We start from the raw sequence: 27,433 nt of genomic DNA, 5'->3' as shown, positions 1-27,433 counted from the left end.
AAGGAATTCTAATAAGTTAGGGTGGGGGTCAGCAACCTTGGCCCAGGGCCTTTCTATGAAGTTTTATTGGAACACAGCCACACTCATTCATTCACATATGGCTTACAGCTCTTTTTCTGCTACAACAAGGAGCTGAGTGGATTGCAACAGAAACAGAGCCTTAAGTCTAAAATATTTACTCTGTGTGTGTGTGTGCTCAGACTCTTTGTGACCCCATGGACTACAGCCTGCCAGGCTCCTCTGTCCATGGGATTTTCCAGGCAAGAATACTGGTGTGGGTTGCCATTTCCTCCTCCAGGGCATCTTCCCGACCTAGGAATTGAACCCGAATCTCTTACGTCTACTTGATTGGCAGGTGGATTCTTGACCACTGCACCACCTGGGGTTGGGGTGAGTATCTACTACCTAGCTCTTTTAGAAAAAGTTTGCCGATCCACAAGATGGAAGGAACTTGGGCTCCTAACCAACATGGGCCCCCATCCACCTATCACCAGGAACACCCATTCTGGACTGTTAAGAAGGCAAGGAACAGACTTCTAATTTGTTACAAGAGCAAATTTATCCTATCTCATATAGAAAGCACAATGCCCAATGAGAAAATGGAATAGAAGATAGATGCTCAAAATTAGGCTCTATTATACTATCCTTTTCTTATCACAACATTGTGTCCTAAATGTAATGTCAACACTGCTAAATGTTTTAAAGTGTCTTTTTTTTTTTCCTATTTGGCTGAGTCAGGTCTTAGCTGTGACACACAGGACATTCCTTCATGCGGGATCTTTCATTGTAGCATGTGGGCTTAGTTGCCCCTTGACATGTGGGACCTTAGTTCTCAGACCAGGGATTGAACCCTTGTCCTCTGCCTTGCAAGGTGGATTCTTAACCACTGGACCACCAGGGATGTCTCTAAAGCGTCATCTTTTTAAAACGCTTCCCCAGAGTGTGATTTCCTACTCAGTAAAACTAATCAAGCCCAAAGCACAGTTGCATTTGAAATCTTCAACTTGCAACACACATCCTACCCTTCTAATTCTTGGTAGTGGCCCCTTTTAAAATAGAGAATGCATTTAGCCAGGTGCCTAAAAACAGCCCTGCGCACTAAACAAAAGACCTCAGGCTACAATGTACAATTTTCTTGAATTACAGGTGTCAGTCCATGACAGCACTGAAGTATTTGTTCTCTTGAAGGAAAATCCAAATATATTTATCACAGGGACCAAGGGTAAAACACCTTCCTTAAAAAAAAAAGAAAAAAAGTCAGTCCTGCTTGGCTCCCCTGTGTGATCTTGGGCGAGTAACTTACCCTCTCCATATCCACATCCTCATGAGCACATTACCTAACTGCAGAGGGCTGTGGTGAGGATTAAGTGAGATACAACACCCAACATTCAGCGAGCCCACTGTCGGTGCTCAGCTTTGTAGTGCTGGCTTTACTGTTTATTATCAGATCAAAGCAACCACACCGTGCCGTAACTGGCATCCTCTGCGCGGTTAGTAAATTCTTGACTAATTAGTAGAAAACTTAGTAAACTGTAGTCTCAGCACTAAAGATCGACGGATTAAAATTAAAATCTTGCCAAGACAATTAAGAGCTCAAATCAGTTTAAATAGAATACTGCAGTCAGTCATTAGGCAGTGGAAGCAATGTAAGCACCATTTTTCTTTGCTAAAGTTAGCACTAACTTACAGGGCATGCAATTCAGGCAGACGCTTAGCAGATCAGAAAAGCTTAGCAACCGAGCATAATGATCACTTTGCTCCACTTCTGATATGAGTGCTACACTTGAGTGTGTCACAGCCTCAAGACTGAGCACCAGCTTCTCTCAAAAAAGAAATACTCTCCTAACATATTGCCATGTGAAAGGGGGGAAAAAAAGGTTGAACTGCAGAACACAGGCATACCTCATTTTACTGTGCTTTGCTTTACTGAGCTCCACGGATGTTGTATGTTTCACAAATTGATGATTTGTGGCAGCCCTGCACTGTCAGCTGATGGCTGACATTTTTTCAGTAATAACTATTTAAAAAAATATATTTTATGGAAGTACAGTAGATTTACAAAGTTGGGGAGCAATGAAGTATTTTTATTTATTCGGCTGCGCAGGGTCTTAGTCACACAGGATCGTCAATCTTCATGGCACCATGGGGGATCTTTAGTTCCAGCACCACTTATCTTTTTTGTTGTGGCATGCCAACTCTTACTTGCAGCATGAAGCATCTAGTTTCCTGACCGGGGATCAAACCTGGGCCCCCTGCACTGGGAACGTGGAGTCTTTGCCACTGGACCCCAGGAAGTCTCCTGAAGTATTTTTAAATGAAGGTGCATACATTGGTTTTTTAGACAGAATGCTATTGTACACTTTACAGAGGACAGTAGAGTGTAAACGGAACTTTTACATGCACTGGGAAACCGAAAATTCGTCTGACTCCTTTATTGCAGTATTTTGTTTTATTGTGGTAGTCTAGCACTGAACCCATATCATCTCTAAGATGTCTGTATATGATCCCATTGAATCAAAACAAAAAGAGTTCATGTGTGATATATTTACTCATATTTGCAGAAATGTAGGAAAAAACAAGGATATATACCAAATATATATATGTATATATTATATACTGTATTAACTATAATTCCCTCCCACTAGTGTGATAAAGAATAATTTTTTCCTTTGGGTTTTCTGTGTTTCTTTAAACACTGATCATGCATTTTTTTTTTAAAATAAGGGAAAAAGGTTATTAAATTAAAAAATAAAGCAGAACAAACAATATTTTGCACTCTAAGAGTTCTTCCCCTGGTTTTGTGGGGTTTTTGTTTTGCAGTAAATAGAGATCATGATGCCCTTTTCTGGAGCACTCATTTAAACAAAGAGGAGGAAAAACCTGTTAATAGAGAAACCAAACAAGCTTTGAATTATCAAAAAATCAGAAAATAACAAGTGCCAGCAAGGATGTGGAAAAACTGGAACCCTTGTGCACTACTGGTGAGAACGTAAAATGGTACAGCCACTGTAGAAAATAGCATGGCAGCTCCTCAAAAGATTAAAACTAGAATTACCATACGATCCAGCAATTTCACTTCTGGGTACATAAACCAAGGAATTGAAAGTATGGTCTCAAACATCTCTTTGTACACGCACGTTCATAGCAGCATTGCTCACAAAAGCAAAAACATAGAAACAACCGAAGTGTCCATCAACAGATGAAGAAGTAAGCAAAATGTAGTTAGCGTATACATACAATAGCAGCCTTAAAAAAGAATAAAATTTTGCAATATGCTACAATGGAAGAACCTTGTGGACATTATTCTAAGTGAAACAAGCCAGTCACAAAAAGACAAATACTGTGTGATTCTACTAATATGACATATTTAGACTATTAAAAATACAACAACAACCAAGGAAGTAGAACGGTGGTTACCAGGAGCTAGGCAATAGCCAGCTTGTCTTGGCAAGATTTTAATTTTAATAAAATAGGAGGTTATTGTTTAATGGGTTTAGAGTTTCCATTTTAAAAGGTGAAAAGGATACGGAGATGCACGGTGGTGACGGTTGTATAATAATGTGAATGAATATTAAACATAATACTGCTGACCTGTACACTTAAAAATGGTTAAGATGGTAGATTTTGTTAGGTGCATTTTACTAAAATTAAAAAATATATATACCAAAAAAATGTGCTTAACTTATGACCTATATAAGCTACAGCTATGCTTTCAATTGTGTATATTATGAAACACACAGAAGCACCAGAAACTTTTAAAATACGTGGAAATAAATACAAATGGAAGTTCAAATATTTTCTTTCCAATGAATTGCCTCAGGCACCCCTCGGGAGGTCCAAATTCTAAAATCTGATGGGCACAGAAAGGTAATGCCTCCTTCTCAAGCCCAGGCCCTACTGTGCACAGAGCAGTGTGCAGCAGCCCACCCCTGACATTAAAATCGGTCTTCTCTTCCTCCGCCCCTTCTCTTGCATTCCAGAAGTCTTTAACCCTGCTCTAGGGTCTCAAAAAAAATTTTTTTTAATTATTTAGCTGGCTGTGCCAAGTCTTTGCTGTAATACACAAGATCTAATTCCCCAACCAGGAATCAAACCCAAGCACCCTGCATTGGGAGCATAGAGTCTTAACCGCTGGACCACCAAGGAAGCGCTACCCTCAAGAATATTTAATCCTAACAGACTCAGCTACCATGAATCCCCAGTAGGCAGCAAATGCCTGGCAAATTCAGAGAGAGACTGAAAAGGAAACTAAAAGGAAATGCTACTGGAAATGCTCCAGAGCCACAGAGATCCTTACGAAGCTACCTGATGAACTGGCAAAACGTGAGCTAGAATGAGGTCTACCAAACAAGTCTTTTGGATGCCTGGAGATACCAAAGTCTTAGAAACACTGCTTGAGCAAACACCTGTGGAGACAGTGAACTAAAAAGATACAGTCCGATCTACAATGAGGCTGGTTGCCAGCAAGCAGCTGCGGAGAGGCTTACCTTCAGGATCTCAGGTTCTTTGATATCCAGAGACCTTGGGCTCCAGTGTTGTAGATGTTTATGTAATCTGTGATGTTTATGAGCACTTGGTGGTGTAAAAAACCAAATCAGGCAGACTGCAGTCATGAATCCAAGGCCAACGCCCAGGAAGAGTCCGCTCACGTAATGGGGGAGGGGGAGGATGAGGTACGCATAGACGCACAGGACAAAGAAGCCTAGCGTCTTGACGGGTATTTCCAGCCGCTGAGCGGCCGAGTCCACCTCGTGGTCACTGTCCAGAGCTGGGCCATCGTCCGCCAGCCCCTCTGGCTTGAGAGGGCCTTCTGGGAGCTTCTCAGCTTTACTCTCCCCCTCCGGTTCCAGGTCAAAGTCCTCGGTGTACAGTTCGCAAAACTCTTCATCTTCTTTGCTCGCTAAGGCAGACAGAGAGCATTTCTCAAGAACCAGGGAGCCGGTCTTCGGGCCTCCCTCCTTCAGCCCGCTCCCCTGGGAGCTCCTCGGTTCCGCCTCTCTCGCGGGCTCCTCGGAGGACTGTGCGTGGTCGCTCCTGGGGCCGCCGGGGTCGCTCCCCACGCCCTCCCCCTCGGAGTCACACTCCTCCTCCTTGATGCTGTAGTTGTTATTGCTTTCCAAGTGGCCGTTCAGGCTGGACAGATTGGAGAGCTCGGAAGCACTTGAAGATAAGGCTTTGGGCCTGTGGCTGCCACTTTCTTCCCCTATAATTTTACTGAAAAGCTGAAAAGGGTCATAGATGACTTCCGAAAGGCGTCGCTTAGTGTCTTCGATCTTGGCCTCCATTTCGGGCACTTTAAAAAAGGAGCGCGTGTCGGAAGGCGACGTCAGAGGGGAAGAGGGTGCAGTTCTGGAATCCCCACCTGTGTTCCGCGGCTGCGTGAACTGCTTGAACAGGTGTAAATTCAGCTTGGAGTCGGGGGGCCTGTAGGACACGGCGTCGGACTCCTGCCGGGAGGTGTCGGTGGACAGAGACTTGACTAACGTCTTCATCAAGTGCCTGTGCCTTGGGGGGTGGGGGGATTCTTTTGGCTCCACCTCGGTCGACAGGGACTTCACGAGGCTCAGGAAGGGTTTGGCGCTGGAAAGGGTGGAGGACGAGGCGCTGGATGAGAGGATGGGCGACCGGGAAGGCGAGGACAGCGGGGAGGAAGAGCTGGTTTTCTGCTCGGACAGGGAGGACACGCTGGGAGAGCTAGCTAAGAGCCCCGACGAGGACGACCCCGGGGACAGAGCCAATGGCACTGCACCGAATACTTGTACGGCCGGAGCGGGGGGCTCCAGCCGCTTTACGGTGCTCTCGGAGACGGGCAAGACGGCGGGGGACACGGGCAGGCCATCCGCCAGGATGAGCTGGGCGCCGGGGCCGGCGGGGTCATGGCCACCCCCGGGTTCAAGGTAGAGGTCCTCCTTGGCTTCAAGCCCCGTTACAACGCCCTGGTCGTCCAGCCCCTCCTCCAGGCGCTCCCGGAACTCCTCCTCCTCTTCCTCCTCCTCCTCCCCGGACACCGAGAAGTGGATGGCGATAGTGTCTCGGGACACGGACCTCTGCACGTGCACTCTGGGGGCTGATGGTTTTGGCATGTCAAGGGTTTTCTCGGCATGGCGACCATTCAGACTTGTCATCGCCGGCTTCACAAGGGCTCAGGCTCTGTGAAAACAGCGAGAAAAACCGGAGGTCAGAAAGCGGTTTCTCCACGGGAGACGCTGTCGTGTGTGGACCAGAGCGCGGCTGAAGCTCACTTCTAAATGGTGATTATGCTTTTACCTGGCAGATGGCCACCCTTTCTCACTTGAGCAGGTTTAATGGTTTAATTTTCATCAAATAAATTCATTCCAGTGAGGCATTCTCTTTTATGAGCAAACTACCCACCCGTGTTATAAATGCCATACAACCTGTTCCTTCACAACATCTAAGTAATTGTTTCCTCCCTGTTAACTGGTCCATTTCTATCAGTAATTCCATACTGGAAAGCTTGAAAGACCTGCACAACAGTTGTTACCAGCATTAGTTCAGAACTCCCACAGGATAAAATGCAGCATCCTGGTGGTTTTGAGGATCTTGGAACAAAAATTTCACCAGTGGCTTTCCGGCTATAAAAAGTGAATCCTGGAGGGTTATGGCTTTCACTGCAATTTTCACAGCAATCCTAACAATTATTTGGCTTGTGTCTCCCACCAATGCTCATATAGCCTGCCACTGCAAATAAGTAGCAGAGTAACCAAGGGTGGCAAGCGACATCTGCAAACTAATTGCTGTGACCGGCTGGCTTACTTCCCAAATGGTAGGTACCCTGAGGCCAGAATATTTAGGCAGCCATGAAGACATGGCCATTTCTAAGACTTCAAGATAAAGCAAAGTTATATTTTCAGCTGAATCCAAGAATCCAAGGGCAGGAAAATGAAAGTCTCAATGCTGCAACCCACCACCAACTGAGAACCCTGCTAAGAGGCTGGGGTGAGAGGCACGGAGGCGGCGTCACTTAGTCGCTGTCGAGACAAGAGACACCTGAAAAGCTGGGCAGCAAGGCAAACGAAGCCAAGCCTGCCTGAGACACCCAGTGCATTACACCGTCCCCCACGCCCCATTCACTTAAGGCCCATTTACAGGGACCCAGGCATCATGACAGGTCCTACCAGAGGGAAATGAACACCACCATCTGGAAAGCATGACTATCAGAGTAGCTAAAACGTACTTGAGGAGTGACCTGCAGGCCTTCTGAGGAGGGTGAGAGCAGCGTGGGACGTAGGACACCTGCCTGCTCCTTTAAACTGATGGCAGGCTGTGGCAGGATAGGCCTGATTAGAAAGAAGGGACGAAGGCATGAAGATGAGCATGGGCATGGTGTGTCCTGACACACGGGTCTATTCTCCACGTCCAGGGTGGAGGGTGGGTGTTGGGGGTGAGGGCCAGCACGAGCGAGGCATCATGGAAGAGAGGAAAGGGCGGCCTTGGGGCCAGGAAACAAGGCTTCTGACACCTGCTCCTTCTTCAGCTGACTCGGTGGGACCTTGAACAAGCCAAGACCTCTCTGGGTCTCGGAATCTTCATCTGTCAAATGAGGGACCAATGACTTTGAGACTTTCTAAATCTCAAACTCTTATGTTTATGTTTAGAGGTGATAATACACAACCCAATCTGATACTTACCCTGGTAATCTGCCATAGACTCAACATTATGCTGCCTGATCCTTTAATTTGAAGAACTCCTATATTTAAGTCTTCTACCAAATATTCAGGTTCAAAATGCTAGCAACTGAGACTACCAAAACAAGAGAAAAAGTAAACCTGTGTTTGTTTGGAGGTGATGGGGGAGAAAAATCAAGGTGAGGAGGAGAGGGAGGGCAGGAAAAACTATTTCCTAGAAACAAGAAATAATCCAGTGATGACAAGAACTACAGTTCAAGAGCCCAGTCACAACAAAAATACATCTCAAACTACCGATTTCTACAGTATCAACACTTGAGAGAAATTACTTTCATAAAAACTTTTCAATTGAGTTTTGCCCAAGCTCCTTCATGATCCTCAGGCTCTCCTGTCCCCATTGGAGCCAAGAAAAAAGAATGATTTCTATTGATCAGACAAAACACTCAAATCCAGGAGCTGGCAGTAAGCTAGAAAGACACAGCCACGGGTCCAGGACAATCCTTCCCTGTTATCTCAAAGCCAACATGTTTGTTGGCTTAGGAAGAAGAAAAATACCAAGTACAAAACCCATTTTTCATTTTAATGGTCACCTACTTTTATAGGGGCTTCCCTGATAGCTCAGTTGGTTAAGAATCCACCTGCAATGCAGGAGACCCCAGTCCAATTCCTGGGTCGGGAAGATCCCCTGGAGAAAGGATAGGCTACCCACTCCAGTATCCTTGGGCTTCCTTTGTGGCTCAGCTGGTAAAGAATCTGCCCACAATGCAGGAGACCTGGGTTCAGTCCCTGGGTTGGGAAGATCCCCTGGAGAAGGGAAAGACTACCCATTCCAGTATTCTGGCCTGGAGAATTCCATGAACTGTATAGTCCATGGGGTGGCAAAGAGTCAGACACGACCAAGCAACTTTCACTTTTACAAGGGTAATTTTAAAATAAAATTATAGAGGTAATTTTAAAGAAAGTTTGGCTTTTGATGATTCTCAGTAGGCTGAAAAATAAGCTATTTCAATTGCTTTAATAACATAAAGGATGATCTGAAAGGCTCTGCCACTCTGAGGCTGGTAGTGAAAGTGACAGTGGGCACAGGTGCAAATACAGAGAGCATGACTGGGGGCTGAACAGGGTAAGTCAGTCATCTGGGGAGCAAGAGTGGAGAGGCTCTTCTGGAGTTGAGGTGGGATGGTTTGGGAATCTGCCAAAGTCAGGCCCAGTCCAGAAGGCCAACAATAGTGCTTCCAGAAGCTTGTGGTCTCAGCAACCAGACAGGGCCATTAGGGGCCCATCTGCCCAAGCCTCCAACACACAGTCAGGCCTCCTGACTTTACAGGAGCCTCAGCTGATCTCTGACTAGACTGTCTTAAGATCTTGTTGGGCTGCACCCTGCAGGCCTACAATGCTGTATTCACCCAGCTTCAAGACCGAAGAAGAAACAGCCCAGACTCAGTGACGGAGACAATCAATGGTTTAATGGATGCGGGAATTTACATGTCTGAAGCAAAGTTCTGGAGCAATATCCACCATGTGCAGTCCGTGGTGAGCAAGACATGGCAGCAGTCTTTGCTGCCAAAGGGAAGGGGAGACTGCTAGTTATAGGGGGAATTGACATCAGGTTTGCTCACTGGTAACCAGGGAAACTAGCAGCGGGGCATGCCCCTTACTGCCCCTTTTGATAAGAACAGTCACTAGCTGGGGCCTGGGGCAAATATGCAGGTGGGTCAGTCCTGTGAATAGGTATAAGTGAAGCAGGCACTGGAAGAGCGTGGGATGTACGGAGAGCAAGAGAACAGTCATCTTGAGTGGCCCGTGTCAGCCAGCTGGGCCTGAGCTGGGCCTCCTGAAGGGCTAGGTGCCGACTGGCTCACCACTGCTGACGTCCTTCTCTAGGGCTCAAGCACTGGCTTCAGAGGTTTGGAATAAACTCTCCCAAATTAGGTTTTACTAAAACAAGCCACACGAGGCTAAAGCAGCACTACTACTTTTTCAAAATAAGAAAATCTTACAGCCCTTTTTGCTCATCTGCAAATGAGGGGGCTAGGTCAGATAAACAAAGATTGCTTCAAGGACCCAAACTGCTGGATAACTGTATGTCCTGGAACCAGAGTCCATGGATTGGGTTCTAGACAAACCTGATCATCATGAGGCTGCTCCCTCTTCCTCCTAGGGAGTCCTCCAAGCACCCCCTCTCCATCCTTCATGGGCTGGCGGCTGGGGCCAGTAAGACTGACCTTCCTAAGGCCAAGGTCAAGGGAAAAGCACCTGACTGCTATCCAGGAACTTTACGTGACTGCTCCAGGGACACAGCGCTGAATGAGGAGGGGCGGGGGGCCTGTCAGACGTGGGCTCTTGGCACTCATGTTCTGATTCGCCACCACAGCGATCTGCCTCCTCAAGCGTGTCACGCATGCTTGTTATTCCTGCTTGTCCTGGCCTTGGTACGGCCCTCCGTGCACCGGCATGAACTGCTCTCTCAGGAGCTGAGAGCTTGGTTCTCAACATCTAGCATGTGACCAGCAGCATTGGGAAATAAGAACTCGTTATCCATCTTATAATCTAGCATCATAAAAACGTAGCCTCCTGCCCTCTACTATCTCAACTCAATTATAACCGGACTCAAACTAAATAAATGAGGACAACCTTTTCTCAAGCTCTCAGGAACTGAAATGTCAATAAAGGTCATTTCTCTCCCAACAGGTCTCCTTTTTCCAACCACCAGCACAAGACCTTGGGTTTTAACAATGATTTTGAGTCTTGTGAGGGGAGGGCCTAAAGCTTCCACTGTCAATTAGGATGATTTCCTGCCAGAGGTATGTTTAAACAAAAGTCTGATTTGGCAATGAGCAAAGTATGCTAAATATGAACCCCATCCAGCCCCAGAATGGATGGGGGTGCAATAGCTAGGTGAGGTTGATAAACTGAAGTCAGACGTCTGGTGTCTGGGAAAACAGGTTCTATTTGTCAGTTCCACCATTCTGCTGAAAACAAGTAACAATGAAATCAATATTAAAAAAAAAAACAAAACAAAACTGAAAAGCACTGAAACTTCAACAACTGAGTAAAGAATCGCAAGGCCAGCAGGAAGAAAGAACCTCAGAGAGATGAGCCCTACAGAAGCTGTTCTTGCCCTCAAAACACTGGATGATTCTGCCAAATTGGAACCTTCATTTTATTGATCTTCTGAGCAGAAATCGTAGTTCAGGGCTGGCTGAGGTGGAGCCCTAACTGGAGATTGTTCCCCAATGAGCTGGGACGTCAAAGAGCTACACCTACCTGGGAGTAGGTGAACCAGAGGCAAATGGCCCTCACTTAGATCTGAGCTTCAAGGCCATTAAGCTAAGTGAAGGTAGCCAATCACAGAAAGACGAATACCGTGTGATTCCGTTTTGTGAGCTATCTAAAGTACTCAAACTCAAATAAACAGAAAGTAGGACGGCAGTTACCAGGGGCTGGGGAGTAGGAAATAGGGAGTTGTTTTGTAATGGATATAGAGTTTTGTCTGATTAAAGAATTCTATAGATCAGTTGCATAACAATGTGAATATATTTTCGCTACTGAGTTGTACACTTAAAAACAGGATGGTAAATTTTATGTTATTTATATTTTACCATAAGACTCTTGAGTCCCTTGGACTGTAAGATCATCAAACCAGTCAATCCTAAAGGAAATCAACCCTAAATAGTCATTGAAAGGACTGATGCTCAAGCTGAAGCTCCAATATTTTGGCCACCTAATGCAGAGAGTCGACTAATTTAAAAAGACCCTGATGCTGGGAAAGGTTGAAGGCAGGAGGAGAAGGGGATGACAGAGGATGAGATGGTTTGATGGCATCACTGACTCAATGGACATGAGTTTGAGCAAGCTCCAGGAGATGGTGAAGGACAGGGAAGCCTGGCGTGCTACAGTCCATGGGGTCACAAAGAGTCAGACTCGACTGAGTAACTGAACAACAATAATTAAAAAATAACTTTAAATTCACCAGTCACAACTTTAGAGTGAAATAATATAATACTCTGAACCACTTATGCCGACTAAAACAATTCAAAAAGCTCACATTGTTCTTTAGTGTTTATACCACCATGTGGTTATGTTATAAGATAATAAATGCAAATGTATTCATTTATGCTCTCATACTTTTAGCAGGTGGGGAAGTTATTTAGAGCCAAATGCTCTCTGAACCTTAGTCAGGTCTGTTTCAAGGAAGCAGAGTATCTTGAACCATTTTGGGGATGATGAGTCTTGATTAAAGTCTTCATTGTAAGTCTCCAGTAAAGTTATTATGCCTTGTAAAGATGTTCATAGCTCTTACTAAGACTGAGAAAGCCTCTAACAAGGGCTTCTCTCCCCAGCATTGATGCAGGATCATAGTCTATTCAGTCTAAAAATAAGGAACAAATCAATGGCTCCCATCTAACCTGAATTCATAAAAAACAAAGGCCTCAACAAGAAGCTGGTAGCCAACTGCCCTCCCAACATGCCCTCCCATGGATATCACGAACTCCATGATATCAACCTCAGCAAAGTCAGTTAGAATAGCAACATCCATAAAATGTATTTTATTTCTAGTCACTCAAAAAGGTTATCATCATTAATTAGTCCACGAAAAGCCAATCAACAATAAATCAGATTGTACAATGAAAAATGAAGAACTCTTTCAAGGCTCACTGTTGGCATTTATTAACTTGGAGATAACAACCTCTCTGAATCTGATAGGTTTGTTTTCTGTGAGTTTTCTGGACTAGTTTGCTATTAATAACTGCCCTTCCTGCCTCTAGCTGTATTTGAAACAATTCAATCTTGGGATCTTACAGAGTCATGAAAAGAGAAGAGTTCCTTCCAGGCCACCCACTCATCAGCAACTCATCTCCTTGGTCCTCTCACATTAGAACAGCCAAATAGTAATGTGGCCGTTATTATCAACATCAACATTATTATTCTCATTCATATAGTAGGTTAGAGGACGTGCTGAAGGAAGGAAAAAGAGGAGGGAAATGGGCAATTGTGACTGAAAATTAAACTTGTCTCCAGATGTACAGAGCACAGTAACACAGCATCTTAAGAGGCAAGCCTGGTTTGGAATATGCCTCATTTCCCAGAAGCACCCCTAATCTTTCAAGATCATTGTGAAAATTCTTTGTCTTTGTAAAATTTGGCCTGTTAAGATATTTGCTGTCTTTGGACAAGCTTGCACTTGGACATATGATGTATGGGCACCATCTGCTAGCATGGGTTGTGTCAGTCAATAGTCTTAATTCCAAAGCATCTCTTGGCAGAGGAAAAGAGTCAAGCTGCATTGTACTGCAGACGATGTCCTAACATCTCTTATCTGTGCAAGCTTTTAATAGGATTTGGTTTTATGAAAAGTAGAGAAGGGCCTCAGGACCCGTTTTTTTCCATCTTGATGCTGCAGAGGAAGTGGTGAATCTGGTCAAGAACAACTAGTATAGGCAGGTCTGATTTAGCCTAAAAATCTCAAGTACATCTTAATAGCCATCCCTTGATTCATTTAAATTCAATGAAGCAGCTGAGAACTGCCAGCAGCCAACAGATTCTAATCTGTTAATACTCCACCTTACAAACAAAAATCAATATTGACATTGTAGATAATGAACTAGTGCTAGCCTCAGCTTCATTTAAAAGGAGAAAAGAAAGAGAAAAGATAGTACTCTGCTACCAGCACAGGCATCCTCACGAGGCATTTAGACCTTGACTGTGAGAAACCTGGAACTCCTATGCCATCAGTTGTTAGGTTCCCAGACTGACTCAGTCTCTTCCAACCTAGTAGAACAATACAACACAAGGGTGATACGATTAACACACAACAGCTTCACCCTCTGCAGCCTTTTACACCTACTATGAGGAAGCCCACCCCCCCCCCCCACCGCCCCGGGAAGAGGGCCACATCCCTGAAGGAAAAAGGGGTTCAGAAGCATCAACGTGATGAGAATTTTGCTTTATAGATTGCTGGATGGTTCTGGTAATGAAATCCAAATGCAGTAACTCTTTCAAAACCAGGTCACACCTTCAGCACAACCACATAAGGCCTATGGAGGTTTATAAAAGATAATCCCGATGCCATCCACGGGGGGTGGGGGTGGGGAGATCTCAAGGAGACAACAGATGTCATATGATGACGTCTATATGAAAGTTCAAAACAAAACAACTCTGAAGGAATGAAAACTCAGGATAGATATGCCCAAATCAGATGGCACTAATAGAATAAAGGAGTCTGGGAATTTTTTTTTAAGCAGAAAAACCATGTTATGTGACTTAGGAGGAAGAGATGTGAACAAAATAATATGCTGGATGTGAAACAGCAGCATATGGAAAGGCACTGAGATGAAAACAAGTCAATCAAGTTAGAACAAGACAGTTGCTAAATGACTGGGTTGGCTATAGATGAAGGGCTGTATTGGAGGCATGGGAGGAAGATTAATATTTGATTTTAGAGGCAGGGAATTAATTGCTCAACACCTCTGAAGCCTAAGTGCTTGGATTTATATTTAAATCTTAGGAAACAGAACCACTGTAGGTTCTTGGGAAGTCTGCAACCTGGATATAAACAGTTTTGTTCAGGTGAGTGCCTGGAACCTGGGAGACTGTGGTGCTGAAAATCCAGGAGGATGAGCAGAGGATAGTGGCTGTGGTCACAAAAGAGCACATTTTTCAAGAGCTCATCGGGTCAAAAGTTAATAAGGAAGTGAATCTGACAAAGAGTAAATGGAGTTCCTTATTCAGTTTTCATTTTTGCAACCATTTATTGATTTATTTATGGCCACACAGTGTGGCTTGTGGGATCTTAGTTCCCTGACCAGGGATTGAACTCAGCAGTGAAAGCTCAGAGTTCTAACCACTGGACCAACAGGGAACTCTCAAAACCATTTAAAGTCTGAGATTATTTCCAAATGAAAAACAACAACAACAAAAGCAGTGTCCTAACTACTGTTTGGCTTTGGGTCTGTTGTCATATATTGCTCCCTCCCTCTGCCAATGGGCCCTTCCAGTCAGAGTTATCAAGCTCAGTTACAGGAGGGAGCCCAAGTTTTAATACTCTCTGAATTTTTTAAACTTTATTTTGAAATAATTATAGACTCTCAGGAAGTTGCATAAGAGAAGTCCTGTATACATTTCACCAATCATTCCTTATATTTTAAAATCAAACTTTTTTTAAAGTGATGCCGTGAGGCATGCAGGATCTTGGATTCCCGACTAGGGACTGAACCTGCACCCCCTGCAGTGGAAGCACAGAGTCTTAACCACTGGACCACCAGGTCAAACCTTAAAGGCAAATTCCAAATGGTTAGGAAGTCAAGTTTTAACCACAGACCACGAATTCATCCCTGTTAAAAAAACGTATTCCAACGGGCAGAGTGAAACTTCCGCTTATAAGGACTTTCTAATAGTCTTGCGTAAGGTCTTCAACGGTCAACTTTAGGAAGACATCATCAGTAGATACTTCACAAGTACAGGAACAGCCAATTCACCTGAAAGTTCAAAAGGCCAGTAACAAAAAAGCTCAGCTGACCAGATACAACAAAGAATCAAGAAACAAATCAATGAAACAATTTTGGTCATCAAATTTCATCATTAAAATATAACATGGGATGACGTCAAGGGCATGTTGAGACAAACCCTCTATTATATTGGCACATAATCAGCAAAAACTTTTCTGAAACCAATTCTGCAGTAACTATTAAGTACCTCAGTAATGTTCACACCTACACACACCAGGCAAAAAAAAGGACTGGAGGGGCATTAATGCTAGTTTTCTCCATGTAACAGGCTTATGGGTAATCTTTATTTTCTCCTTTTTAGGTATTTCCAAATCCTATTAATTAGGTAATTCCAAATACTTTCGTAATCTGGGGGGGGGGGGGCGGAATTACATGTAATAAGTGTATGTCAATTTCAAAAATAAAACATTAATTTCAGAATATCTAATTGTATTAATACTAGCTGCTCATCCCCCACAACTTAGCCATGAGAAAACTAAGACACAGAAAGATTCATTTTTATAAAACGAGTCACACCATATGTATGTATGTAATCTGTTTTTATACTCAAGAAGTAATCTAGCATCTGGAAAGTAATCTAATATCTGGGAATCAGCAAGACCTTTGTGTTCAGTTCTACTAACGTGGTAGAATCTGACCCTCAAGCAAATGTATTTACTCTAACCAAGCCTCCATTTCTCCATCTGCAAAATGGTAATGACAAAAGACAATTCAGAAGATTAAATAAAACAATTTATATAAAGTACTGAACATGGTCCCTGAGCATGGTCCCAGAGCAAGCATTTCTAAAATGTTAACTGTTCATATGTAAGTATTTCCTCAAGTCAACAGATTCTTTCACACATGACTTTAGCTTTATGAAATGAATATTCTATAGTGGAACCATTTCAACACGGGCTACTACAATATTTTTTGCTATGACACACAATGCTATAATGCCATACATACCTCTGACAGCTTCTCTGATTATTTCCTTGTGTGTCTATGTGTGTTTGCTCAGTCATGCCCAACTCTTTGTGACCCTATGGACTGTAGCCTGCCAGGCTCCTCTGCTCATGGAATTTTCCAGGCAAAAATACTGGAGCGGGTTGCCATTTCCTTCTCCAGGGGATCTTCCTGACCCAGGGATCAAACCTGCATCTCCTGCGCTGGCAGGTGGGTTCTTTACCACTGTATCACCTGGGAAGCCTGGTTATCCACTTAGAAAATATTTTTAGACGTGGAATTACAGAGCCAAATAGCATATATAAATTTTCACTGCAGCTTAAAAAAAACCACACAATTTCAAGTTCATTTTAAAAAAATTTCCAAAAAACAGATGTATGGAGAGGAAAAGTGAAAATTTTTCCTGCTTTTCCCAAAAATTAATTGTTTACAATGTACCCTCTGTCCTTCTATATGTATTTATAAACACACACAAACACACAGAGCTATTTTTGTTTTTAGTCTTAAGTCATACTATACATATTGTTTTGCACTTTGTTTTTCACATATTTCCTGGACCCCTTCCTAATGCCAATACATACAAATCTACAGGCACACACACTTTTGCTTCATGGTATGGATATACCATCATTCATTTAATCATTCCTTTATTGACAGAAATTTGAGTTTTTTCCAGTTTTTACACTAAAAACAACGCTGCTTTGAAAAGTTTCCTATGTAAATCTAATGCACAGAGCAAGTCTATCATAAAGTTTCTACCTTGAACCCCCATCATGACTGAACATTATTTTTAATTATTACCCATCTGATGGATGGGGAAAAGGCACCTCAATGCTTTGAGAAGAAGTTCATGTTTCCCCGCAGCTGTTTCTCTTCTTTTAACTGGCCGTTCACTTTTCTTGCCCAAGGATTTTTCTTAATCACTTTACGTATCATGGATAATTAACGCTTTGTCTACTGTATGTGCGGGAAATATTTTTCCCCATCTCTGACTTTTAACCATTATGGTCCTTTTAAAAAAACATACAAAGTTTTATATTTTTAGTGTTGTACCTCTCAATCTTGTCTTTATATTTTCTTAGTTTTTACTTCCTGAAGAAGCCTTCCTCATTCCATCAGCATAAAAGTATTACTCTCTGAAATCATTTTAGAAAACACTGACAATAACATATATAACACATGTAACGTTCTCTGTTCCCTATACAAGAATTAAATTTTGACTTTGGAAAACTGACCCATTTGGACAATCATATTTTCCAGCTATAATAAGCAATAAAGTACTTGAATTTTTCCTCTCCAAATCATACTAGTCAACCAGAAAACCTAGTCTACATATCTGAATCCACTCATATCTATTGACTGTTTAGTCACATGCAAAAAGTATTTTTGATTAATTCTTCATAAGTTGAAAAAAAGTCTCTGAGAACTTAAAGAAATTAGCCTTTCTTTTTCAGTGAGAAACAATACTTTTCATACATGCATCAATAGACTTAATCTTGATAAAGGGCAGTAAAATCTGCTTAAGTGTATACTTACATCAGAATTTTATTTACAAGTAAAGAATCTGAGGCCTGAAGAAGACAATGTTCTAAAAATCAGGTTTAAGAAGTCTGTGTGACTGTGGGTGTAGGGGACAGCAGTGGGATTGAAAGGAAGTGGAGGGGAGGAGATGAGAGAAGGCGGCAAGAAAGAGGGCTTCCCAGGCGTGGGGTGTGTGCTGGCCCTTGGAGGTTGGACAAGCTGACTGCAGAGACCAGGTGGAGAGTACGTTCCAAGTGAAGGATGGAGTGAGGGTAAAGGGAAGGAGGCAACACATCCAAGGCCACATTCAACACCTGCAAGAAGGCCTGGAGGTACTGGGTTCCTGGCAGAGGTCCTGGATGGCCATCTGTCCACACTGTGGCTCCCTCTGAAGAGAACCACTTGCCCACAGGCCCCCTGAGATCTCCCCCATCCCACTCCACCACCACTGAGGATTGTGACCGGGAAGGACTTTAACTGAGAGCAGCCCTGTGATACGAGCCGGCCCTGAAGTCCACCCCCAAGTGTGAGATTTTGACAACTGCTCCGTTGGTAGTGGAATCAGTCACTGAAAACGCAGACCAAGGGAAGCCATGAGGCGGCAAGGCTAGGAGCCCTGCGGAGGACCAAGACCCTCAAATGACGGTGACGGGGCTCACGCCCTTCACCTCCTCGGACCTTGGGTTCCTTCGCTGTAAACCAGGGCGAGGGGAGGGAGGGTCCTCCGTCATTTTTAAGGAATTTTCCAGAAAGCTCTAAATTTTATCAGTCTGTGAATCTATAAGTCAATTTCCATGGCAAAGAACCTCCTTAGAGTCCTACTTTTTCATTTTGCACCAGAGAAATTCTTGGCCAGTGCTCAAATCAAGCTAAGTACACTTGGACTAATGTGCCTAAGGCAATTAAGTCCAAATACTTTTCTAATAACATTCCAACATTTCATCTCACATTAACAAACACTTCTAGACCTTCCGGACTGGTCTTGCTTAGCCCAGCTGTAGAAACATCCCTTATCTCTGGTTACAGGTGGAGAGTGGGCTGACTCTGCTAAGAATGTGATGCAGATTAGCAGCACCTGGGTGTTCTGGGGCAACAGAGGACATGTGTCAGTCTGGCTTCCTCAGCCATCCCTTATCCGTCCCCCTCCACCCCCACCTCCCCAATGCCACACTGCACAAAAGGGCTGCCTCTGCGCCAGCTGTGGTAAGGACAGAACTCCCATCAGGCCCTCTACCCCACCGCTTCCTTTGTTCTTACTTTGCACAGGCGTCCCTTCGAGCACCACCTCTTGGCTCTTCCCTCCTGTGGATTCATCCCACACCAGCTCCATGTTCCCACCGCCCTCACTTCTCCAGTGCCCTGCAGAGGCCCCCAGGGACACAACTCCCTGCCTCTCTCACAAAACACCATCTGCCTTCTATTCTGCCTGCCCTTTTTTTTTTTTTTTTTTTAATGGAGAGGAAACCAAAGTAACAGAAGGGCTGGCCTCGTTTTCAAGACTAAACCACCATCTGTACTTTCAGACCAAACCACCATCTACACCACCCTCTTTAAGTCATTAGCACTGCTATCTACTGCCTGTGAGACATCCACACCAGGGCCGGAGTCACTCCTGCTGCCAGGGATCTCGACCCCAGCCAGGGAGGGTACGGAGCTGGGAGGGTAAGGGGCAGGGGGGAACTGGTTGCTGCAGACCCCGGCCAGGAGGCGGCTGTGGCATGCAGACCTGGCCTATGTCCTTGCTGCTTCCAGGAAACTCCTGAATTAGCGCACTGATTTCCTAGTCAGATCCCCCACAGGTGTGATTCCAGGCCTTGTCTCTCATCCAGACCTCCAATTTTGTCTCTTTCCTTTCTCCTTCTGAGCACATGGCCTTGCCCCCAACTCACCAGGAAGGCGGTATGAGTTGCTATCTTGTCTCCCATATCCATCTATCCACACCAATCACTATTCCCATTCCCTGGGGAGGGATTCTTCCACCCATTCTTACCTCTTCTCCACCCACACACAGACTCTATCTGGGACCAAAGAAGTCTAATTCTAAACCCAAGGGACCCACCTCATTCCTGCCCACCCCACGCTGGCCCACTAAGTCCCTCTCATCCATCAAGGAACCACTGCTCTTCCAACTGAGGCCCCAATCAAGAGGGTCTTCTCTTCTTTACCCTCCAAACCTCTTCTCTTCAGTTTCCCAAGTCCTGTAGACTCCCACCTCACACCTCAGCATTTCTTTCTGACTTCACCCCTTGCCCCCAAACTGGATATGCCTTCCCCTCTCTCCTCTGACTTGTCATATCCTAGCATACTCCATGAAGGCAGTGACGCCTGAACTGAACCCCCTACTTCCTTCTGGACAGCTCTATCCCCTCAGGCGACCTCCTACAACATTTACACCACCCAAATAACCAAAGAAAGTAAATCCTCAACCAGAAGGAGACTGAGTTCCAAAAGTTCATCAGTAAGTCAATTGTCTAAAATTCCAAATCCATTTATCCTGAAGGACAATAAATGGGAAATAGGTTCATAGGCCCACAAAACTTATGAAGTCCACAATATAACCTCTATGGTACAAGTTTTCCAAACTGTACAGAACCGCTATTTATAATTCACTCAAAAGACTGAAGGCAAAAGGAGAAGGGGGGTGGCAGAGGATTAGATGGTTAGATAGCATCACCAACTCAATGGACACGAGTTTGAGCAAACTCTAGAAGATAGTGGAGGACAGAGGAGCCTGGCGTGCTGCAGTTCACGAGGTATGAACTTAGCAACTGAACAAAAGAAAAACACATTCTGAGCTCAGATAACGTCAGGGCCCTAGAATGAGGGCCACACTCCAGAAAAAGACAATTTTAGAGACTAGGAAGCCAAAGGCCCAGGGGGTAAATCCAGACACTTTGCACCCCTCTGCCCCAAGAAGTCTTCTAGAGTCTGAACTCCAGTTTCCAATCCTGCCCAAGGACATGAGTGCTTTAATTCATGTGTGAAATTTTCTCATTCAACAGAAGCAAGCCCCTGGAAAAGTACAGAGGAACTGGGTCTGCGGGCCGCAGACACACAGGAGTCCAAGTGACAGAGGAACGCCTCCTCCCGGGACCACTGCAGGCAGGAGAAACTGCTGCAAGGACTTCCACGCACTGCCATAGGAAACAGCATCGGGGAGAATGTGGGAAACTTGTTATTGTGTCTGGAGAATGGAGCAGGGCACACAGATAACGTCTAATTTTAGCATGCGTAGGAATCTGGTGGCCACTCCCAGGGGGACTAGATTTTAAGGTCAGGGGAAAAAAGCTATAGCCAAAATCACCCCGAAAGCAAATGCCCAATGTGGATGGGAGCATCTCCGGGGCTCCTTCTTGCCTGCAGTGCTTACTTCATGTTGTTTTAATATTAAGCCTCTATGACTCAAGTACACATTAACGAAAGTATTTGTTGTGAGGATTAAGGTGGAAGGTGGTTGGTTTTCTGAAGTGAGCTGAGAACTGGATGAGCCCCATGGAGCACAGAAAAACCTGGTTGAGAACTTTGGCACTGGAGAGACCCAGCTTCGGGTCTCAGGTTCACTGCTTCTTACCGCCGTGTGACTGTGGACAAGTCACTGCAAAAAGCCTCTTTTTTCTCATATGTGAGTAAAATGGTGACAATAGTGCCTACCTCACAGGAGCTGCTGGGAAAATTAAGAAATAACATTCACGGGACTTCCCTGGTGATTCAGTGGTTAAGACTCTGTGCTTCCAATGCACAGAGTAGGTTCGATCCCAGGTCGGGGAACTAAGATCCCACATGAGGTGCCACCAAGAAATTTAAAAAACAAACAAAAACAAAAAAAAAGAAAGAACACTCAGCATATGTAAGCTATTATTTTCAGCATCCCAGCAAGCATGAGCACATCTTTGTCACTCACAAAGACTTGGCTGGAGTTGACCCCACCAGCCATGGTACCAAAGATCAAACAGACAGACTTCTCAATCACTTGAGCTAGACTGTCTGGTCTGACCTCAGGTTTATTTCAGGAAGCTGTGACCATTAAAAATGACAAACACAGGAGCAAAGCAGAAAACTGGGAAGGTCTATACACTACAATACAAAATGAAAAAGCAGAATTTGGTATGATGTGTATATATCAAACATATCTACGCAAAAAGTACATACAACCAACAGGATCCCAGGAGGCTACGGAGACTAAGTATTAATAGTCAGTGCTTCACTGTAAATTATCTTAGCTTTTAGTGCAAAGCTGGTTAAAAGGATCATTTTTAAAATGAGGGCACTAAATGAGACCTGCTGTTTTACTAACCTTTTTTTCTGTCCCTTCCCCAGGCTGGTCACAAGAGTCTAATAAATGATAACAGTAATTGATCAATTCCATGTACTACTGTTCCATTTCAATGCGGATCCAAATTTTACCCAAAAATCCACATTTACAAAGGGTTCATAATAATATTATGAAATCAAATCATTGCTACAGGTGAGATAATGATAAGCACAGCTAAGTAAACAAGAAACAACTGGTTGCTTATTTGGACACTAAGGGCACTCGTATTCAAGGTCAATCTCATTCTAAAGGTATTGAGCACGTTTGGTTTGGGGAGTGATGCCTGATGCCAGGCTCTAGTAACAATGTCTAGAGTCAGACCAATCCTGTCTCAGAAATTCCTATTATGTCATTCACAGCCAATCAGAACTTGGCATTGGCATGAAACCATACAGACTAGCAATTCCCAACAAAAGCAAGGAAACTTGATGTTTGGGTAGTTTGTGTGTCCTCTCCCTGAGTAAAGGTGTAGTTTCTGTGAAGCCTTTTGAAATGCTGACATGGTGCCCTGGCTCCTGTAGATTCCTTCGCAGATCCAGGTTGGAACCATCACCTCTGTCAGTCGAGCTCCGAGCAGCAGTGTGTGGTAGGACAACTGACCAGCCAGCCCTGAGCACCTTCTTAATCCCAGCTCTCAAAGGGCAGATGCACCTTGGGACGGGGCAGAGGGGAGCTATGCCGGAGAATCCTAGGGGACATCAGCATGCAGATGACTCAGCCATTCCTCCCCATCTTGGGGTCGAGCACAATGGAGGAGGGAATGAAAGACATTTCATTTGAAAAACTTCTAAGTATGCATGCGTGCCCACCCCAACCCCAGTATCTACCATGGAATTGAGACTCACTGGTCTAAATCAACTCAGAATATCAGGAATGCACTACATATACTTAAATACACACACACGTACATACACCTGCACAGAAAAAGGTGATGGATTCACCAGAAACTAAGTTGGAGACACAGTATCAGCTATTCCTGGGCACCAGGAACTTGTTAATCCAGTCTACACAGAATGCATCACCCTAGGGGCAGGTTGCTTTGTAAGAGATTACTGCTGTGTATCAACAAGAAAGCAAAAAAAAAAAGGCCAAGCTCCACCAAGGCTAATCAACCAATCAATTCAGATATTTTCAATGAGGACTCACAGGCGGGCCCACTGCTTCCGCAGGCACAGGACACTATCAGACCCGAGTTTTGCTCCTGATCTTTAACTCATCTGCCTTCACTGTTTGCCCCGAGAGTTGTGGCCACATCTCCTGGGGCCGGTCCCACCTGCCCCAACCCCCATCCCCACCCCTATCCCAGACCCCACCGTCAGGGCTTCCAGAGCTGCCCATTCCTGAACATCTGTTTCACTGCTGTCTAAAGGCCTGAAACAGGACAGAAGACAAAAGACAAGGAGAATGGAAAAGAAACTTGGAGGCACCAAGTAACACGAGAAAAAAGGCTACTTCTCAGCCAATGAAGGAAAATAAGCGCAAGAAGCATTTCATAACCAGAAATATGAGTACACAGCATGGAATCATGCTGTCTAATCTAATTCTGGAGCACTTTAAACCTGACGGCCATACTGAGGCTCCATTTGACGTTTCAGAGAATTGAACGCTGTAAAGTTGTGATCGTGATATTTTCCTCTTCACAGGTCCAATAACTGCCTAACAGCAGTGTCCAGCCCTTTCCCAGATGAAGAGTGCTGAGTTCGTTGTTGGGTTTTTTCTTCTGGCTTATGTGGGTCCTCAGATAGTCCTCTCGGCCAAAGCGAAATGCCAACACAGAAGCAGAACTTTCTGGCCATCCTTGAGCAATTAGGAGCCCATCAAATCCCACTCAGATAACTCAACGCCTAAAAGTGCACTGCCTGGGCCAGCTGAGGCTCCCTGGAAAGAATCTCCGCTAGGGAGAAGCCTCACTGGGTCAGGGTTTTCTGATCCATCAAATGAGGTTCATGATGGAGAAACCCTCCCCCTCAGATTGTTGGGAGAAAGAATAAATAGACTAGCCCTTCATAAACTGGAAACTTTGGGCACATTAATTAACCACACTGCACTCTCCCCCTGGATACAGCAGAGTAAAGTATACCAAGGTAATATCACCACTTGTTCTCAAAATAACCTGTTTGCCTGATATTCTACTTAAAGATGTATCATGGTTATTCTTCTCTTGAGAAAATTCAGGGTTTTTTCCCCTCCAAAAACTTTGTGACAGTCATTTACATTTCTGTAATAAAGAGTATCATTTATGTATAGAACAGTACTTGCCCCAGGCAACTAAAAAGCAGGAGAGTTATTTCTGGGAGGAAAGGAGGGCCATGAGCCACAGAGATCCAAGAGAGACACGAACCTGAGTCAATAACAGCAGTTCACTTTTACATGGCTCTAAATACCATACCAACAATACCTCATTTAAGTCTGACGAGCCACTGAGGTAGGTACTAATACTATTTCCACGATTTACAGGTGAAGGAAAAGACTAGAAGTGGTTTCCAAGATAACAAAGCTACTCATTAGCAGAGCTAGGACTCCAAGGCCATGTTCGTCACCACTGTACTACACTGCCTCGCTCAGCTTTTTGCAGAGACCAACTGATTCCCGGTCAACAGAAGCTTTCCACAGGTGCTCCGAGCTTCAAGAAAGAGTTCCATTCAGTCAATGTTCACTGAGCGCTGGCTCTAGACCAAGCTCAAGAGCTTCACCCTATCTGTCCAGGGAGTATCCACCCCAGGTTGTGTCTAAAGACAACTTAGGAAAGCGTTGAAAAGTGCTTAAAAACAAAACAAAAAAACACTGCAATAATGCACAGAATGGGCTATAAAATATTCTACTGTTCTAGGTTCCTCAAAGCCTGTCTGGGATAACAATTAACTCATTAAGGACATATGTTCCATGGTGGAGAGACTTTCCTGTGGTATAACAAACTACAGTTTACAGCAGAAAATAACCAAGCAGGCCACAAGAGCTTAACTCAAATGGTCAACCAAGGCTTCTATATGTGCTAACAGGAACACAGTCCTTACAAATGGCAAGTATGTAAGGACTATAGAGAAATGGGGCAATATGGAAATAGAATCATGATAAGTGAGGGGGAAAATGCAAACTAGTAACTACACTGTGTGTGTGTTAGTCGCTTCAGTCACGTCCAACTCTCTGTGACCCCATGGACTGTAGCCTGCCGGCCTCCTCTGTCCATGGGATTTCCCAGGCAAGAATACTGAAGTGGGGGGGGCTTTTCAAAAAAAAAAAAAAGAATACTGAAGTGGGTTGCCAGTCCCTTCTCCAAGGGATCTTTCCTACCCAGGGATCAAACCCAGATCTCCTGCATTGTAGGCAGACTCTTTACTGCCAGAGCCACCCGGGAAGCCCCACAATGAAAACACACAGCTTAAAAATTGTATGTTTGAGATGCTAGAGTGATAGAGAGTTTCTCTCTCTTCTATGGAGATAAATACAGATACACACACACACACATACATACACACTACATATGTACATAAATGTGGGTGTATAATGTGTGTATAAAGTTTGTCCCAAATATTTTAAAGTCTATTAATCCTCCAGGTACCTGAAACAGCGGCTCTTCTCAATGTGGCACTCCCGGCCCAGCTCATGACCCCCGGCCTAGCACAGATTCAGCTGGGCCACTGGCTCAGATGCTGGGCAAAGTGATGGAGGCGATACTGAAGAAGAGGAGGGTGGTGGCAGAGTTACAAAGGGAAGAAGGAAGCAAGGGGCAGGTGGCCTCTGGCCGGGGAGGCAGGCACCATGTAGGGTGGGAAGAACCTGAGTTTCCACTTCAGACTGTGTGCAAACCCTAGCTCGGCCCCTCACCAGCTACGTGACCTCAGCCAGGTTACATGATCTTTCTGAGCTTCAGTTTTTCATCTACAAAATAGGAAAAAGTCGACCTCAGAGCATCTGTGTGGGGAAGAAAAGAGTTCTACACTAGCTCCTGCACAGGCTTCTTCTCAAGTGGCCAGACCCCCTCCTTCCCTGACCAGAGTCAGTTTCCTTGTCTGCCAAGGGGCAACAGTAACCATAGGGTGTCTGAGGACTAGTGGAAAGCTTTTAGCAATGGATCTGTCCATGGTGGCCCTAAACAAACACTGGTTATCAATGTACCCTGGGTATGTGGGGTCACAGGAACAACTGTGGGCTTCATTAACATGTCACGTGTGAAAAAATGTATCAAAGGGTGGGAGCATCACTGGGGGGCCTTCCCAGGTGGTGGTAAAGAACCCACCTGTCAATACAGGAGACATAAGAGAAACAGGTTCAATCTCTGGGTCAGGAAGATCCCTTGGAGTAGGAAATGGCAACCCTCTCCACTATCCTGGCCTGGGAAACCTCACAGACAGAGGATCCTGGTGGGCTACAGTCCATGCGGTCACAAAGAGTCAGACACAACGGAAGCACCTTAGCACAGCATCACTGGCAGAAGTGTTGTTGCCGTTTAGCTGTTAAGTCATGTTCAACTCTTTCTCAACCCCGTGGACTGTAGCCTGCCAGGCTCCTCTGTCCATGGGATTTTCCAGGCAAGCATGCTTGAGTGGGTTGTCATTTCCTCCTCCAGGTGATCCTCCCGACCCAGGGACTGAACCCATGTCTCCTGCATTGGCAGGCAGATTCTTTTACCACTGAGCTACCTGGGAAGCCCTGGTGGAAGTATACTGCTTCCTAAAAAATTGTTTCATAATTTTGTGATTCAATGCTTACAAATGATGTTCAGGAAAAAACAGCCTTAGGCCAATGGCTGCCATATTTCACCCTATAAACAGGCCCCCTGTGTCTGGGACTAAGGGCCAGCTCAGGTCATATGGTGTGGCGAACATCCTAAGGAAAGAAATCATGTGGTTAGACCTCTGAAATGACAGGTGAAGAAGTCAGTTCATACATTTTATTTTTACTTTTATTTTTAAAATTTCCTAATTTTTCTTTTTTTTAGTATAGTTGACATACAATACTATGTTAGTTTCAGGTGTATAGCAATGATTAGACATTTAAACACATTATGAGATGACAGCCATGATAAGTCTAGTAACCTTTTATCACCATAAAAAATAATTACAATATTATTGACTATATTCCTTATGTTGTATATTACATCCCCATGACTTAATTTATTTTATAACTGAAAGTCTGTACCACTTAATCCTCTTCTCCTATTTTGCCCATCACATACTCCTTTCCCCTCTGGCAACCACCAGTTAGTTTATTTTCTGTATCTATTTTTGTTTTATTTTGTTTGATTTGTTAGAGTCCACACAAAGTGAGATCATATGGTATTTGTCTTTCTCTGACTCATTTCACTTAGCATAAAACACTCTAGGTCCATTCATGTTGTTGCAAATGTCAAGATTTCATTCTTTTTTATGGTTGAGTAATATTCCTTTGTGTGTGCATGTATCGCTTACAAATATCTCCTCCCATTCAGTAGCCTGCCTTTTCATTTTGTTGATGGTTTCCTTTACTGTGAAAAATCTATAGATTTCATGCAATCCCTATCA

The 27,433-nt window shown here is 44.3% G+C and overlaps 1 protein-coding gene across 2 annotated transcripts in view; it reads right to left on the bottom strand.

Annotated features, from left to right (window-relative positions):
* The window catches only part of TEX2 (testis expressed 2), a 108,375-nt gene that overhangs the window by 59,453 nt on the left and 21,489 nt on the right, over positions 1-27,433 (bottom strand). For both annotated transcript variants that reach the window (XM_043464614.1, XM_043464623.1), the window contains exon 2: positions 4,488-6,150. In XM_043464614.1, coding sequence (XP_043320549.1) covers positions 4,488-6,125 — 1,638 coding nt within the window. In that variant the 5' untranslated portion in view covers positions 6,126-6,150. The remainder of the gene's footprint in view (positions 1-4,487; positions 6,151-27,433) is intronic.

The sequence above is a fragment of the Cervus canadensis genome, chromosome 1 (assembly GCF_019320065.1).
Source record: "Cervus canadensis isolate Bull #8, Minnesota chromosome 1, ASM1932006v1, whole genome shotgun sequence".
In the NCBI taxonomy this organism is placed as follows: domain Eukaryota; kingdom Metazoa; phylum Chordata; class Mammalia; order Artiodactyla; family Cervidae; genus Cervus; species Cervus canadensis.
This window is presented reverse-complemented; position numbering and strand designations above follow the sequence as displayed.